This window comes from Neofelis nebulosa, chromosome 12 (genome assembly GCF_028018385.1).
Source record: "Neofelis nebulosa isolate mNeoNeb1 chromosome 12, mNeoNeb1.pri, whole genome shotgun sequence".
Classification (NCBI taxonomy): Eukaryota; Metazoa; Chordata; class Mammalia; order Carnivora; family Felidae; genus Neofelis; species Neofelis nebulosa.
Window position 1 is genome coordinate 44601504 of NC_080793.1, and position 19232 is coordinate 44620735.

The 19232-nt window shown below is 34.3% G+C and overlaps 1 protein-coding gene across 4 annotated transcripts in view; it reads right to left on the minus strand.

Annotated features, from left to right (window-relative positions):
- Window positions 1–19232, minus strand: part of IFT74 (intraflagellar transport 74) — an 86036-nt gene that overhangs the window by 27855 nt on the left and 38949 nt on the right. For all 4 annotated transcript variants that reach the window (XM_058695191.1, XM_058695193.1, XM_058695189.1 and 1 more), the window contains exons 9-13: window positions 18217–18355; window positions 16793–16855; window positions 12809–12952; window positions 11071–11111; window positions 8148–8227 (exon numbers count right to left, since the gene is read on the minus strand). In XM_058695191.1, coding sequence (XP_058551174.1) covers window positions 8148–8227; window positions 11071–11111; window positions 12809–12952; window positions 16793–16855; window positions 18217–18355 — 467 coding nt within the window. The remainder of the gene's footprint in view (window positions 1–8147; window positions 8228–11070; window positions 11112–12808; window positions 12953–16792; window positions 16856–18216; window positions 18356–19232) is intronic.

The following is a 19232-nucleotide window of genomic DNA, read 5'->3' on the forward strand; positions in this document are numbered from 1 at the left end:
TTGGGGTTCCTGTTAAATTCCATCTTTTTATATTCAGTCTCTCTTTCCCACCTACTTTTCACCTATCATCGTAGCAGTAAGTAATAAACTAGCATATGAAATACTACCAAACTAGTACGTGAAGATGAGTCCATATAAGTTTAATGTTTTAAACTAACTTCTGGCTTCAGGCTTCATCCAACTTATCAGCCATACATTCTCTGCAAAATGTTTTAAATTTTTGCAGGCAAGTTTTCTTACAGCTATGCAGTAAATAATTCTATTTTTACACACTGGAGGCACTTTAAAAATATATAATAAAAATTCTCTAAATATGTAAAAGTTGAATTATTATAAAAAAATTATTATAAAAAATTATTATAAAAAAAATCACCATATAAATAAGAGAAAAAGGACTGTAAAGACATGTGTTTTAACAGAGTAATATCAATAAAACTGGATGGTATAATGAGTAGTCCTTAGAATGTACTAAACACAAGTTCTTAATTATTTCCTCAAGAAGTGGTTATAAAACTTTAGCATGTATCAGAATCATCAGGAGGGTTTGCTGAAACACAAATTCCCTATTCCCAGTGTTTCACATTCAGTAGGTCTGAGGTGAAGCCAAAGAATTTTTATTTCTGACAAGTTTCAGATAGTACTCAAGTACCTGATCTGGAAATGATACCATCTTCTAATGAAAAATACAAAATGTAGCTTACCCAATCTCCAAATTGAAAAATAAGCAATGATTCATTCTTCTTCATTGAATGTATATTGAATCTCTACAGAACAGCAATGCATAAATGCCATTTGGCATCTCAGATACCAGAGGATAAACCACTTTGAAACTGAATCAGTTCTTTTAAACATCCTAGGGGAAATACTTTCCTCAAAATATGTTTTGGGAAAATCTTCAGGAAAGTTACTCAAGTTTCAGTTTATAAATTAATAGCATTAATAATAACAGCCAGTAACTAACATTATGTGCACTTTTATAAATGTATGCTATTTTGAGTCAGTTACTTACACACACACACACACACACACACACCCATTCATTTAATATGCACAGTGACTCTAAGTAGTAAGGAGGTACTGTTATCATCTCCATTTTAAAAATGAAGAAACTACTAGATCAATTAATTATTCATTAATTTTTTAAAAAAGAGGATACTAAGGTATAGAAAGGTCAGATAGTATGTCCAAGATCATCCAGTAAAACGGCACAGCTCAGATTTGAATACAGGCATTTTGGTTGCAGAACCTATGCTCTTAAATAGAACTATCCTGTCTTTATAAATTCTATATTATCTAACATAAGTAAAGAATAAAAGCTTCCAAACTAGGCCATGGCACCCTGCGTATGAAAAAGTATCCTATGCTTCAAAGAAGCATATAAATTATAGAGTAAATCACAATGAGTTTATTTAGAGTTTAGGACAGTAATCCAATGATTCTACAGCACTTTATGTATACTTCTATCATGATACATATTTATTATATTGCAGCTGTTCAATATTTAGATGTCTATGATATGCTGTATCAATAATCACATATTTAGTTTTACAATCTAATCCATCTTTGGAAAGGTACTGAACTCTAAAAATGAGGAAATAATTTGTAATGAGTAATAATGCCCAAGAATCCTTCTTGCAGAGATATGTGACTGTACTTTTTTTTATGTGACTGTACTTTTTCAACAGTATTTGTCAAGCCTAGTCTGTGTAAGTAGACATCCAGAAAATTAGCCCCACCTTGTGGATCACAGTAGTCCTACAAATTCAGGCCTTTAAGAACAGTGAACCATCAAAGTGTATATTCTCTTGACTGACAAAAAATAAGAAATTTATAAATAACACTGGTGAGGAAGCACTTTCACATACTGCTGTTGGCTGTATAAAACAGCACAATCTTTTCAGGAAGAAATAAACAAAAATAATAGAAATTGTAAAAGTAACATTCTATTTATAATGTCACTTCTAGAAATTTATCATATGGAAATACGCAAGCTAATGAACATGTATATAACAAGGTTATTTACTGCAGCATTGTTCTTGGCAGTGAAAAATTAGAAATCATCTAAATGTCAATGTGGATCCAGTGAATACTTTAACCATAGTAACAAAGAGGATGATAGCAGGTAACAATTGTTGAGAGTAATAAATATGTGCCAGGTACCATTCTTGGTCTGGCTTTAAAACTCTGACATTGTGGGGAGCCTGGGTGGCTCAGTCGGTTAAGTGGCCAACTTCTGCTCAGGTCATGATCTCATGGTTTGTGAGTTGGAGCCCCGCGTCGGGCTCTGTGCTGACAGCTCGGAGCCTGGAGCCTATTTCGGATTCTGTGTCTCCCTCTCTCTGGCCCTCCCCTGTTCATGCTCTGTCTCTCCCTGTCTCAAAAACAAATAAAAAAACGTTAAAAAAAATTTAAGAAAAAAAAAAAAAACTCTCACATTGACCACTATACTATACTTCTTAGAATGAAGTAGATATCCTCAAATGGAAGAAGGTATATTATATATAGTTAAATGAAAGACTCAACCTCAGAGAACCTGTATTACTCCATCTTAAAATACATACGCTTATATACGTACAGAAAAAGTCTAAAAGGCTATAGACACCAAACTGTAAATAATGATCACCTCTGAAGACTGGGATGACTCTAAGGAGAAAGGAGATGATTTTTTACTTGATACACTTTTATACTGCTTGAATTTTTCACCTTAAGTATATATCGGATTTTTATAAAAAAATAAAGCACACAATTTTAAAAAATGAATTAACTAGAGTCTTTAAAATGACTTTAGGGGTGCCTGGGTGGCTCAGTTGGTTAAGCGGCCGACTTCAGCTCAGGTTATGATCTTGTGGTCCGAGTTTGAACCCTGCGTCAGGCTCTGTGCTGACAGCTCAGAGCCTGGAGCCTGCTTTGGATTCTGTCTCCCTCTCTCTCTACTCCTCTCTTGTTTATGCTCTATCTTTCTCTGTCTCTCAAAGATAAATAAATGTTAAAAAAATAAAAAATAAAATAAAATAAAGTAACTTTAAAGAAAATTTTTTTGAAAATTAGGAAGGGATAACCTCCTATAATTGCAGTTAATGAAAGCATGAGAATGGTCATTTGAGGCAACACACACACACACACACACACCCCGTAAAATGAAGTACATTCAGGTGATTAAAACTCTAGAAAATTCTGAGTAAGCCATGTTTATAACTGGTAATTTCTTGATAAAGATGGCAGGTTGAATAGGCACAGTAACTCTAATCCTCTCCCAAACTCAACAAAAACTACAGAAAAAAATTTTTAAAGGTAAAACTCCCAGCAATGAGATTTTTAGTGGAGCCTTTGTCTAATTATGGAATCAGGGTACTGCTGGCCTCATAGAATGAATCTGGAAATTTCCCTTTCATTTCTAATTTTTGGAATAGTTTGAGAACAGGTGTTAAGTTTTCTTTAAATGTTTGGTAGACTTGCTCTGGTAAGCCATCTGGCCCTGGACTTTTGTTTTTTGGGAGGCTTTTGATTATTGATTCAATTATTTTGCTGGTTACTAGTCTATTTAAGTTTTGGTAGTTTATACGTGTCTAGGAATTTATCCACTTCTTCCAAATTGTCCAATTTGTTGGCAGATAATTTTTCATAATATTCTCTTATAATTGTTTGAATTTCTTTGGTGTTGGTTGTTATTTCTCCTCATTTATGATGTTACTTATTTGGGTCCTGTCTCTTTTCTTTTTGGTAAGTCTAGCGAGGGGTTTATCAATTTTATGAATTTTTTCAAAGAACTAGCTCCTGGTTTCATTGATCTGTTCTACTGATTTTTTTGGTTTCTATATCATTTATTTCTGTTCTAATCTTTATTACTTCCCTTCTTCTGCTGGCTTAAGGCAGAAACAATACTTTAAAAAGCACAATTAACCAAATTTAACGGCTGGCATTTAGCTGAGAAAGGAGAAATCCATACGGGTTCTGCCTTTTCTGAAAAGTAGCATGGCATCTGCCAATCATGCTCTGCTTGAATAATGATGTAGTTTGGGGGAGCCTGGATGGCTCAGTCAGTTAAGCGTCCGACTTTGGCTCAGGTCATGATCTCGTGGTTTGTGAGTTTGGGACCCACGTTGGGCTCTGTGCTGACAGCTCAGAGCTGAAGCCTGCTTTAGAATCTGTGTCTCCCTCTGTCTCCGCCCCTCCCATGCTCATGCTCTGTCTCTCTCTATCAATAATAAATAAATGTTTAAAAAAAAACTGTAAAAAAAAATGTAGTTTGTACCCAAATTCTGACCATGTTAGCAACTTTCAATAGAACTATTTCTCATTGCTTCTAGTTAGTATAAATAATAAATAGTTCCTTACAGTACAGTATATATATTTTAGTATATGTGCTGCCGAAGCGAGCACATACAGTATATATATTTTAATCTAAATATTTTTAGAACCTATGTAACAAAATTACCTGCTCCATCAATAAGGTAAAACCACTGTATGGGTGAGGTCTAATAAATATTTAACATGATAAAACTCAATCCCTCAGAAGTTTAAAAAGAGTAATGATATCTTACTATATTGAAATTTTCTTTATGAGATTTATTTTTTTTTAAATCACTTACAAAGATGAAGTAAAGATGTGAGAGCAAAGAAGCCTTTCTAGAAGTGGCCAAAAGTCCAGGGGCACCTGGGTGGCTCAGTCAGTTAAGCATCCAACTTTGGCTCAGGTCATGATCTCACGGTTTATAAATTCGAGCCCTGCATTGGGCTCTGCATTGGGCTCTGTGCTGACAGCTCAGAGCCTGGAGCCTGCTTCAGATTCTGTGTCTCCCCATTTCTCTGCCCCTCCCATGCTCATGCTCTGTCTCTCAATAATAAATAAACGTTAAAAAAAAAAAAAAAAAAGAATTGGTCAAAAGTCCAAGTGTACTATGAGGATAACTCAGCATCTGAATAATGAAGGTTTTCATAGGATAGTCAAATAACTGTTAATTTATTTTACTAAGTTCACTTTGAAACATAACTACTCAAAGTAACTTTTGACAAGGTATAACTATAAGGACTTGTCAAAATAAATAAATATAATGCACTTATGGAAGATACTGGATTACAAGGCCACTGTTAATACCGAGCAGAGAACACAACTACACCTAACACAGTATCCAAGGATGCCTGTGAATTTAAAATGAATTATGCAAAACTGAAAGGATGAAGCTACTAACACAGTGAGATATATATTATTAACATTATTTATGGTTTATATGCTCTTTTAACCAGAACCACTACAAGGCAAAATGGTGGCCTTAGTTGGATTATACAAAGGCACCCTAAGGTAGCAACTGTGAAATTAGTAAAATGGCCAGAGAAACAAAGCCTGGGGCAGGAAAAAGCATGAATTGGAAAGCCAAAATAACTTGATTATCCTCTACACCTTAAGAAGTGGATTATCTACAGTCTTCAGTCAAGGGACTGTGAGAATACAGATATAGGTAAGAACCCATCACTTTACTGGTAATAAATAATGAATCCAAGGTAGGAATCTTCCAGAAAGTAATAAAACCTTTGCTAATCAATCAAACTGTCTCTGGAAAAGAGTGCATATGTACATCCTAAGAACTAGAGGGCCCAAAGTGACAGAGCTCAATTTTCACCTTTAGTTCATTCTCAAATCTTTCCCTGCTAAAATACATCACTGTTTCATTCATTCCACAAACATTTATTGTCTATTTTCCCAGACACCATGTTGATGAAAGAGGTTACCAGAGTGAATAAGACACAGTCTGCATCCTTTGAGGATGTACAGCCTAAAGGAAAAGACAAACATCCAAGGACATAGTGGTAATATAATATGGTCAATACAGTGATATATTTATGCACAGTATGCTCTGATACAGGGGTGTGTGTGTGTGTCTTAGTCCAGCCCTGATATAGGTCAGGGAGGGAGGTTAGGGTTATTATGCTAGATGAAAGGATACCTGAGGTAGATTTTAAAGATGAGAAGTTAGTAGGTAAATAACAGGGAAAAGAACATTCAAGACAAGGGAATAAATAGTAGGAGCAAAGGACTGAGTCTGATTTATGGTAAAGGGGGTGAGGTGTAGGTTACTGTAAGGAGATTATTATTAGAATGTAAGGACATAAATGATGAGGAGGAGAGGAGACTGACAACAAACAAATCAGATTGCAGAGGGACTATAATGCCATGCAAAGATTCTTAAACTTTTTCTCCCATAGGTCATGGGGAACCACTGTTAAGCAGGAGAATGACAGAGAATCAATTTTACTTCAGGTCACTTTAGCAACATTGTGGTAGATCAACCAAGAAAGAGCAAGACTGGAGATGGGGCAACCAGTTAGAAGGCTACTGCAAAAGGTCAGACGAGAAATAATGAAGTCCTGAGCTAACACATAACCTTCTAACAAAACCCCCCTGTGCTATTTCACCCACAATTTATGTTCACAGTATAGCACAAGAACAAAAAATTAATGTGTTAATATATATACGAACATACATATGTACATAATATTTATGTAACATATATTTTTATAGATACTTTAACACTTTTTTGTTACTATTACATTATAGATTGTCTTTTTACACATTAATCAAAAAGGACAAAGAAGGTTAGAAAATAAAAAGGAAAATAGAAGCCAAAATTCAAAACATTCTACTTAACTTAGAACTAGCAATTAATAGTTACCCTTAAAATGAATTACTTTACTGGAAAAATAAATTGAGTGTTGTTAGAAGTTTAAACGTAGGAAGAGGAAAATTGTTTAGAAAGTTTCCTATAAAGCATCTAAAATCAAGAACATTATCAGATTTCTCAGAATAAGCTATTAATAAAAATATCTAGAATACTAGATCTACATAAGTTAAAAGCAATAAAATAATTTAATAAAGAAGATAGTATGACCTTAGTTTTAACAATTTATTTGGAGCTTACCTTGTCATATATACCATTTAGTATTCATAAACTTAGTGAGGAATGACTCTTATATTCACTTTGCAGATGAGAAAATTTAAGCTCAGATAAGTTTATCTGATAACTGGAACTTAAAGTTTGTCTGCCTTGTATGCCTAATATGCCTAAATGTCTTACTTGAAGCCATTACTAGTAGCCATATGTAAATAAACTAAGCATTTCATAGGAATATTTTTACTTCACAAATGTAGCACTGATTAGGCTTGGACAATAGAATAAAACTTTGGGATCAAAGAAAACTTGGTCTAAACCTAGACTTTACCCCTTACTAGCTGTGGGAATTTGAGTAATTTCTCTGGGCTTCAACAAGTATAAAAGGGCTTACAAGGCTTCAATGGTTCTTGAAAAGATCACATAGTACCCAATCCAGATAAGTAAGCAATCAATGGTAGCTAATGCTATTATTCACACATCAAGAAAAAATATAAATAATATATAACTCTCCAATCCCCACATGTTCACACCCCAGGCTCCCACAAGGCTTCTAGTCCCTTTGGCCCTTCATATCCCACAGCTGGGGCAAGTAGGGAGAGGATCAGATCAGTACTTGCTACTTCATTACAGGGACCTCTAAGATATTAATTCTTTCTGTTTGGGACTTGATCCTCTCTCCTCCCAATTCTATCAGCTACCCCAGTTGATTGATAGCTGACCACATTAAGAAGGTATAAATTAGAAATCTGTAATAACTTTAAACCATTTTATTTCATTTTTTAAAAAAAACTGGGGCACCTGGGTGGCTCAGTCAGTTAAGCGTCTGACTTCGGCTCAGGTCATGACCTCGTGGTTCACGAGTGCGGGCCCCATGTCGGCCTCTGTGGTGACAGCTCAGAGCCTGGAGCCTGCTTTGGATTCTGTGTCTCCCTCTCTCTCTGTCCCTCCCCTGCTTGTGCTCTGTCTCTCTCTCTCTCTCAAAAATAAATAAAAATATTTAAAAAAAAAACTGCTTTGCAAAACAAAATAAATTCTTGTCATTATATAACCACTTTATTTCAAGTTTTTAGTCAACTTACACAATTTAATATTAATTATATTTACTATTATAGTATGGTTTAGCATTTTAGTAACGTTAGAGATATCATACAGAATTAAATATTAAATCCCACGTAAATAGTCCCTGAAGTCCAGGGCAATATTATATCAATAATGCTATATACCTGCTATCACACATTATAAAAATACCAGAAAAATTACCTTGGTGTTCTTCTAAATCCATGTCCAGTTGTCTAATTTCTTCATTAAATTGCTTTATTTTTTCTTTTATATCTGTTAACCTGTTGAAAATATTATTTAATAAAGTTATGATAGAGCGATGCCTGGATGGCTCAGTTGGTTAAGCATCTGACTCTTGATTTCGTCTCAGGTCATGATCTCATGGTTCTTAAGTTTGAGTCCTGCATTGTGCTCCATGTTGACAGCATGGAGCCTGCTTGGGATTCTCTCCTCTCTCTCTCTCTCTCTCTCTCTCTTGATCTCATGGTTCTTAAGTTTGAGTCCTGCATTGTGCTCCATGTTGACAGCATGGAGCCTGCTTGGGATTCTCTCCTCTCTCTCTCTCTCTCTCTCTCTCTCTGCCCCTCCCCCCTCCCCAAGATAAATAAACTTAAAAAAAAATAAATTTGACAGATAATTTAGATATCCAGTAAAAACATTAAAATTAAATTAAAACATTAAATAAAAATTTAATGATGTTAGGAAATCTTTTCTAAGTTGCATAAATAATATCTATAAATAATATACCCTATTCTGAAGACAATACTATAGAGAGAAAAATCTTTTCCAGATCTTTTTATAGGATTCGTATTTAGAATAGAAGTATATTCTGAGAAAGTTAGGTTGCCTGATTTCAATAGCAGACCTTTCCCCCATCCTTTTCTTGAGTCTGACTTGTGATATTAAAGTGAAAAATCTTTAGCAACCTTCTTTTTGCAGGTCTATAAAAACTGAACTAAGTTGACAAATTAGTCTCAAAAATTAGAGAATAATAAAAAATTTACTGCTGACTGACGATTATATAGGTTAAAATTTTTAACAAACAGCATTTGTACTTATTACAAAGCTACAATAATTAACACAATGTGGTACTGGACTAAAGGAAGACATATACAGCAATGGAATAAAACTGAGAGTCCAGAAATGGGACCCCCTGTATTGATACACAACTGGTTTTTGACAAAGGTGCAAAAATAATTAAATGGGGAAAGAATACTGAATAATATTTATTGAAAGAATATTTCAACAAATGTTGCTGGGACAACTGGATAAGCACAAACAAAAGAATAAAACTGGACCCTACCTCATACCATATACAAAAGTTTACTTAAAATGAATCATAGATCTAAACATAAGAGCTAAACTATAAAATTCTTAAAATAAATCATCAGCATAGATCTTCATGACTTTGGATTAGGCATTGGTTTCTTAGATAGGACATCAAAACCATAAGCAACAAAATAAAAATAAACTAGACATTATCAAAATCTAAAACTTTTGTTCTTCAAAGGACACCACTAAGAGAATGAAAAGACAACCAACAGAATGGTAGAAAAACTTCACAATGATTTATCTGATAAGAGACATGTCTCTAGAATATATAAAGACTTCTTAACAATTCAATAATAAAAAGATAAATAATCCAATTAAAAAATGGGCAAAGGGGGTGGCTGGGTTGGGAAGTATCCAGCTCTTGATTTCAGCTCAGGCCATGATCCCACGGTTCTTGAGTTCCAGCCCCACATCAGGCTCTGCACTGGCAGCATGGAGCCTGCTTGGGATTCTCTCTCTGCCTCTCTCTCTGCCCCTCCCTGGCTCGTGCTCACTTTCTCTTTCTCAAAATAAATAAATAAGCATTTTTAAAAAATTGGCAAAGGATATGAACAGACATTTCTCTAAAGAAGATATAGACATGGTCAATAAACATCAGTCATTAGGGAAATGCAAATCAAAACCATAATGAGATACCACTTTCTACCCATTAGGATGGCTAGAATTAAAAAAACAAACAAACAGATAATAACAAGTGTTGGTGAGGATTGGAGAAACTGGAATGCTCATGTACCACTGGTATAAATGTAAAATGGTGCAGCTTCTTGGAAGATAGTCTGGCTGGTCCTAGAGTTACTATATAGGCCAGCAATTTTATTCCTCAGTATAAACCCTAGAAAAGTGAAAACATATATACATCAGTGTTCATGCCAGCATGATCCATCATAGCCCAAAACTGGAAACAATCCAAATACCCATCGACTGATAAATGGATAAATATGGCATATCCACACAATGGAATACTATTTGGCAAAAAAAAAAAAAAAAAAAAAAAAGAAAAGAAAAAGAAAGAAAAGAAAAGAAAAGAAATTATATACTGATACATACTACCACACAGATGAACCTTGAAGACATTATGCTAAGTGAAAGAATCTAGCCACATAGAACCACATACTATATGATTCCACGTGTACAGAATATCCAAAATAGGCCAAACTACAGCAACATAAAGTAGAATGGTAGACTAGGGCTGGGAGTGGTGGATGAGCGGGGTGAGGAAAGGGGTGTTGGATCTTACTGAGGTAATGATTGCACAATTCTGAATATACTAAAAACCTTTGAATTATATACTTTAAATATGTGAATTGTATGGTAAGGAATATATATATATATATATATATATATATATATATATATATATATATATTTTAATGGGTTTTTTTTGTAAGAGAGCACATGTGAGTGGGGGAGGGGCAGTGACAGAGGGGGACAGAGGATCTGAAGCAGGTTCTATGCTGACAGCAGAGAGCCCAATGCAGGGCTCAAAGCCACCAACTGTAAGATCATGACCTGAGCTGCAGTTGGGTGCTTAAGCGACTGAGCCACCTAGGCGCCCCTGGTATGTATCGTATCTTAATAGAGCTGTTTTTAAAAAATAATTATGCTATCCAATGGCTCTTAACTAAACATTAAAAGAAATATTTAAATCTCTAAATAAGATTGAACATTACATCAGTATTACCAGTGTGAAACATAGAAAAAAATAACTAACAATATGTACCTATTGCACATTTAGAATGAAATTTAAAACATGTGAAATGGATGTAGTATGTCATATTATAAATGTACTTACTGTCGCTCCATGCTGGCTATTTCCTGATTATCTTCTTTAACCTATAAAAGCATATAAACAAAATAGTACTTAAAGAGTTACTTATCATTAGGCTATCTTAAAGAGAATTTCCTTTTGTATGTTGTACAAACATGTCAAATGTAGTCTCTTTCTTGAAATCTATTTCTTAAAATTCAACCTTTGAAGTCAAAAAATATATATATTTTATATAGAAAAATTTTATAATTATGTATACACACACATACACACACACACACACACACACACATTATTAAGAAACTACTCACAGATTTTCCCTTTTTTCTCAAAGCAAGGGTGATGACTGATACATCTATACCTATCTGTTTGGCACCATGAGGCTGTTGTGTCTTCAGGCCTAGATCAGTTTACATAAATATCCAGGCTTTCTGAGACTGTCTTTCCTTAGCCCCTCACCGACACCCACACAAGGCAGGGTTGCCAGATTTCATGATCTCTATTACATTTGAATTTCTGATAAATAATAACTTCCAGGGCACGTATTTACCATGATTAATATATGTGTGTGTGTACACACATGCACACACACACACACATATATTATAATATACATAATACATATATAATATATACATATATAATAATACATATATTATAAACAATTATTCATTGTTATATGAAATTAAAATTTAACCGCTTGTTGTGTATTTCATCTGGCAATCCTATCCCAAGATCACATTCTCCCTCCCCTGTGTCCAATGATTTCTTTCTGAGGAACTTCAGAGATTCTAGATTTTAATACCTTTCTGGAATGATTCTAATACTTAAATAGTTCCTGAGTTGATCCCTAAGGTTTATCCAAACCATTTGGGCTCAACCTAATCCCACAGAGGAGTCTCATCTGTAGGTTCCTAATGGGTGCTGTTCCCAAATATATATGCAGTGCTCGAGGAGCCCTATAGTTAGGGTGTCTCAGGATAAACAACAGGTTAATTATAACTTAGTGCTAGATTAAAACTAGCTTTGGGGTAATAAGAAAGCTAATGAATACATGTGACACAACCTGGTGACATACTGCGATTTCATAGTACATTGTAACTCCATTCACTTCACAGAGACATTGATAATAATCATCATAAAATTCATTAGCCTTGGGGCATTTTGTTTTCTAAATATTAGGCCCCAAACAAATAAAGGAACAGATCTTCAATAAGATCATCTAATTATTTATGGACCAATAAAGAAGACTTTCAGTTTTCTTATATGGATCCAAAACATGAAAAATGGCCAAAATGTGCACAAGAGCCATGTAAAATTAGGACTTAAGTCAAGAAACAGCTTATGTGAAAAATGACTTGCACCTAGATTTTCTTGGTCAAATAGTTCATCATTATTTATTTATTTTTTAATGTTTATTTATTTATTTTGAGAGAGGGAGAGTGAGCAGGGACGGGAGGGTGGCAGACAGAGAGGGAGAGAGAGAATCCCAAGGAGGCTCTACACTGTCAGTACAAAGCCAGGTGGAGGGTTCAAATTCACAAACTGTGAGATCATGACCTGAGCCAAGATCAAGAGCTGGATGCTTAACCGTCTGAGCCACCCCGGCACCCCAGTTAATCTTAATTTAGATGAAACTCACTTTTCACTGTTTTTGAAGACAATAAACTTACTGGCTTTCTGTTCAATATATATGCCTTAAATAAAATAATCAGAATACTTAACAAATCTTAACATAGTAAAGTATTTTTGTTTTTTCTACCTGCTTAAGTAATCTCTCTCTCTCTTCCATTGGAGATCCCATGCTTTTGTCTTCAGCAATCATTTGGTCTCGATGGGACTCCAACTCATAAAGTTTTTCATGCAGCAATACAGCCTCCTGTTTAACCTGGGAGTGTGCTATTTCCTAGTGAGCACAAAAAGAAGAAAAATTTAATTGCATTATATAAAAACTACTCTCAAGTAGGTTTTAGTTTATAAGAATTAGGACAAATTTAAGCCATCAGCATATTCAAATAGAGATATCCAATATCTATACTACTCAATAATGCTACAAAGCACATTTGTAAATTGGAAGAATAAAAATAAACTTTTTCCTTTATAAGCTATTTTCAGTTTAAAATTCACAAGGAGATGGTGGTTTATTTTATCTTCTAAATATAACGCCTGAACAAAGACAGACATCTCTACCATTGGGAAGATAATTAAGAAATTGTCACAATGTATGTATAACTTAAACCACAACATTCATTTGGAAGTCCAAAGACCTGATCTCTAGAGGGAAGATATTTTCTCCTGGCTAGTCATATATATTCTACTACAATATTACAAGTTGAACTTTGTCACCCAAAGATATGTTGAAGTCCTAATCTCCAGTACCATGAATATGACCTAATTTGTAAAAGAGAGCACTCATAGATTTAGTCCAGTTAAGATGAGGTCATTAGGATAGACCCTAGTCCAGTGTGAATGGTGTCCTTATGAGAAGATGTACAGACAGAGACAAAGAAGGAGAGTGCCATGTGATGACACAGGCAGAGATGAGTGATGCAGCTAAAATAAAGGAATGACTACCCAGGATTGATAGCCACCACCAGGAGCTAGGAAGAGGCAAGGAAGGATTCTAACAGTATCTCAGAGGGAACATGGCTCTGCTGATACCTTGATTTTAGATTTCTGGGCTCTAGAATGGTGAGAAAATTTGTTGTTTTAAGCCACCCAGTTGGTGTGGCTTTATTACAGCAGTGTTAGGAAATTAATACACATACATAGGATAGTCTTGTATATTCACCACTATTCCACTGTTCACAAAGAGAAATTAAGGGCTGTGATAATTTTTAGATAACCAAAAGAGGTAGGGATGTTGACAGTGATGAGGATGAGGGGGAAAATGACATTTGGAGCTGTTATTTATTGAGCAAGTGCCTGTGCCAGGCACTATATTCCATGTTCTTTAGACACTATCTCTAATACTCAAAGCAACTCTATCAGATAATACTATTATCTCTGTTTTACAGATGAAAAGACAGAGGATCTAAATCTAAATAATTTTCTAAGTTAACAAAAATAAAAGTTAATGATGATATCTGAAACCAGGCCCACAGCATGAACAAGACCAAATTTTTAAGATGAAAGACCTCTTTTTTGAAAGCCAAAGAGAAGGATTAAAAAAAGGAAAAAGCGTGTAAGAGGAAATGTTTGAAAGTCTATTAAAAAAGCATCTTATAGAAGTGCCTGGCTGGCTCAGTTGGTGAAGAATGCGACTCTTGATCTCAGGATTGTAAGTAGGGACCACACTGTGTGCAGAGATTACTTAAAAATAAAATCTTGAAGGAAAAAAAAAAGCAGGGGTGCCTAGGTGGCTCAGTTGATTAAGCGTCTGACTCTTGATCTCAGCTCTCAGCTCTTGATCTCAGAGCCAATAAAAAAAAGCATATATACAGCTCAATTAATCGATTAGCTTCAGGTCAAACAGCACGATAATAAAATACAGACAGAAGAAATACAGGTTATCTTGAGATACCCTTTTTCATAGCTATCTCCCCCTTCCTTTATTTATTTATTTATTTATTTTTTTAATGTTAATTTGTTTTTGAGACAGAGAAAGAGCATGAACGAAGGAGGGTCAGAGAGAGGGAGACAGAATCTGAAGCAGGCTCCAGGCTCCGAGCTGTCGGCACAGAGCCTGACGCGGGGCTCGAACTCATGGACTGTGAGATCATGACTTGAGCCAAAGCCAGATGCTCGACTGAGCCACCCAGGCAAATCTCCCCCTTCCTTTTGCTTAATCATCCTAGAAACCTCTTCAAATTGTATCTCAATAAAACCGTTCCTGAATAAAACTCATGTTGATTCTTCACCTGTTTTCTACATTCTGGTGAAATGAACAAGTAATACTTAGCATAGTAGTGAACACACAGTAGATATTCAATAAATACGAGTTAAATGATATCTGACACAATGTTTTCTTGAAGAACAAGTCCAAATAAAAAATAGAAGGAATCTGGCAAAAGTTAAATAAAATTAGTAACTTATCCTTTTCCTGATTTGGGAATACTGTAAGTTTTATAAAATTTCATGTTATCTTACTCATACATGTTCTGATTCCAAAAAGTAGCAGCAATATAAACACTAAGTCCAAAAATATAGCTTATACCTCTTCCCGCAGAAACTAAATTTGCCAAGTGAAATAAGACCTGACATTCCCTACATACCCTAAAACAGATAGTGAGGAATTCTGTAGGGCAGCTGTGTTAATACTTAATGTGGCCCTTATTCTTTGAAGCTTATAGAGATCTGTTACCATAGAGATCCAAAAAAATAAAAATTATATATACCCACATGAGAACAATCAGATATAGAAAACCATCTTAACATTTTTAAGCAAACTACTTTTTCAACAGTAAATTTCCAAAAGAATTACAAAATACTCATGCTTAATTCTTTTTGCAAGACAGTAATCTTGTCAATCTATAAGTGTTCCCAATCCTATTATCATGATACCTACTAGAATCCATAGGAAATCAGGAAAGGCAGGCAAGGTTTGAGGTACAGACAGTATACTGAAGTGTAAAGGACATGAAAAGGTAGTTCACAGAGAAAGAAATACATTGGCCAATAAATACATAAAGAAATACTCAATTTCCTGCATAAACAAATGAAAATCAAAACAAGATAGAAATTTTTACCCGTTAAACCAGCAAAAATGGAAAAAGTGGATAATGCTTGCCATTAATGAGTGCAGGGGAAAATAGGCACTCTCATACATTGAATCTAGAAGTAGAAAATGGAACCACCTCTTTGGAAGGCAATTTGGCAACCTGACATTTTAGAAGTGTGTATCCTTTGACCCACTGCAAGAAATTTATCTTAAGACATATTTACATAACTGCATAAAATGCATGTTTTTACTGCAGCACTGTTTATAATACAAAAAAACTATAAACAACCTATTCATCTACAAAGCTATGTTATACTTATACAATATAACACAGTGCAGTAATTTACAATAATGATTTACAACAATAATTACAATAAAAATTTACAATAATAGCTGAGGTGAATAGAATTCAAGAGAGAATGTTAAGTGAAAAAAAAAACAAATCAAGCTGCATATGAAGTGTGAATCCCACTTGAGGTTTTCCATAACAATAAAACCAAGATAAGATTATGAGATTGTTGTAAAGATTAAACAACAATGCTGGTGATCTTTGTAAAGAGCTCAAAAAAAGCACATAGTAAACACTCAAAAAATACAAAGTACTTCTGTCTAGAAAGAGGGGAAAAAACAGGCATTTTCACTTTTATCTTATTCAACTGTTTTGAATAAAAAATAATTTTTTGAATAAAAAAATTTTTCATTAAAAAACACATGTGCTTTTTAAATTAAAACTAATTTAAATAAACAAATAACAAATGCAAGCATTTACATCTTTAAAGTGATGAACTAATCTCTCTCCCTTTTCACTTTTATTAGACTCTTTCTTCACATGTCTTTAACTTACCATTAGATTTTACATGCCTCAGCAAGGCAGAATGATTCCTTTTGCACACAGTAGGTACTCAATAACTGAATCTAATTTCTTAACAAACTAGGATATTTGTGGTGATGAATGGGAAAGAAATTATACTCCTCTTAGTAAACTGCTAAATAAATATGTCCTTGAATGAGTTCCATTAATATATTTAGCTGAATTATCTTTTGTAGCTGAGTAATATAAGAACCTTTATTTGATTTTATACGTACAGCTTCCAAGCTCTCTTTTTTCATGTTCAGTGAGTCTAGTTGTTGCTGAAGTGTATCTAATTCCTAAGAAAAAGGAAAAAAGCAAATATATATGCAAGTTATATTTAGAATAATCTGTTTCTCAACATTTCAAATGTGATTGTGGCAAATATGATTGTGGTTTTGTAAACATATTCAACTCATATCTTGCTATATGACTAGAATTTATTAACATTATTTGTATTTTTGTTAATTTCTTTCATTAATCCTAAAAACTATGTCATGATCTACCTTTAAAAATACCTAATGAGCTTGTCAAAGGTAGCTAGCCCTTTACACAGTGAATCATCATTGTGTTTCAAGAATATTAAATATCAGAAGCCTTCAAATTAATGATGTCATTGTTTAAAGTCATGATTTTTAATTTTGATTTCTTAACTATGTTTTCACATATTTTGTCTAATTTCTTTTAGAGCCAACACATAATATACATGGCTCACTCCTAGGGACAAGACTTTTGAGCTGATTACTTATTCAAAAACAGCTGTGCAAGATTAATTACATTTTGATGGTATTTTGGCATTTCTGTAATAGTCTTTTCTTCAGTGTTTCATTTTGTTATAAATCCTGAATAAAAAGTTATATTAAATTGTTGGTGAAGTGGGTGGATGAGTGGCTCAGCTGGTTAGGCGTCTGACTCTTGATATCAGCTCAGGTCAGGATCTCACAGTTATTAGATGGAGCCAGCAGCCCCCTCTGTGCTAAGCATAGAGCTGGCTTGGGATTCTCTCTCCGCCTCCCCACCAAATAAATAAATGAACTTTAAAAAATAGTCAAGTAATATTTGAGAAACTGTATTCATTACTGGCATTCGTGAGGACTAATTCTCTGTGAACTGTTTCGTTAAGGGATATATAGGCATGTAAAGGCACTAACTTGCTAATCTAAGTCACCACCATAACTGAATATTGGGAGAATTCTCAATGAGCCCTCAGCAGGACCCCAAATTCTTACTTAAACACCATGATTAGGAGGCAAGAGCTGTTCAAATCAAGGACACGGTAAAAGAGACGCTTATTAGGTGCTGCTTATTAGGCAGAAAAGAGAGTAAATATCTATATGGCTCTGGTATATGAGAGATTTTATTATTTCCATTTACAGTTCATTTAAAAAAACAAGTGTTTTCATGAATCTTTGTAACATACAAAAGTGAAAGATGCACAGAAATGAGTAATACAGTCAGATTAGGTCATCATGCAGCATACGCTAATGAAGTTTTCTAGATCAGTGCTTCTCAAATTTAAATGTCCATAAAAATTATCTGGGGACCTTGTTAAAATATTCTTATCAGTAGATCTCCAGGATGCCAATGCTGCCCATCTTCAGACCATATTTTTATTAGCAAGACTGCTGTATGCTTGGCACAGAACAGTGATTAGTATTACCTGCAACAATTTCTCATTTGTGGTTTTCATTTCTGTGTACTTGACTTGTTTTTCAGGAGACATGTTTTTGATAATGCCATCTGCTGCTTGCTTTTCCTGTTCAACTTCTTCTTCTACACTTCTAATTTGTTTTTCCTTCCTGAAATCAAAAGCAAGCATGTAATATTCCTCTTACTATATTGAGGGGGAAAACATCAATTTATTTTTCTCAGGTCATGGTCTGAACTAAATAGGGTAAAGTTATTCAACATAGTTTGTAATCCTTATAGATGTACAAAAAATTCTATTTAGAGAACTAGCAGTTGCTGGGGAGGAGAGGGTGAGGGGTGGGCAAAAATGGGTGAAGGGGAGTGGGAGATACAAAGTTTCTAGTTATGGAATGTATAAGGCATAGGGATGAAAAGTACAGCATAAGTAATATAGCCAATGGCATCGATATAGTGTTGTATGGTGATGGTAACTTGTGGTGAACGTTGCATAACATATAGAGCTGTTGAATCACTAAGTAACATTATGTGTCAACCATACTTCAATTAAAAATTAATAAGAAAATCCCTTATACATCCAAAAAAAATAATTTGGTCCCATCAGCACAGACTTATTTTACATCTTTTTCTTCTCAATCCCCAAATCCTTCTATTTCCTTAGTGTCCATTTTACTTTATTAGAAAACACAAAGATTATCACAGAAAATCCTTAAAGCCATATATATACAAGGATGTGTTTACACTTTGCCATATCCTCAAGAGAAATAAGACAGTTAAATTTTAGAATAGTGGATTTTAAACATCTTTTGCCTATAGAATTCTTTGACCAAATGAAATCTTGTATGGTAGTTCACCATGTAAATGATATAAAGTAACACTGCTCTGACTGATCTGAGAGTAAGGAAACCTACAGTGCAATTTGATTAAAAAACAATCAGAGCTTTAGAATAATAATATATTTTGCTTATCTACAGCTTTAATTAAAATTGGTGTTCTGGGGCACATGGGTGGCTCAGTCTGTTAAGCGTT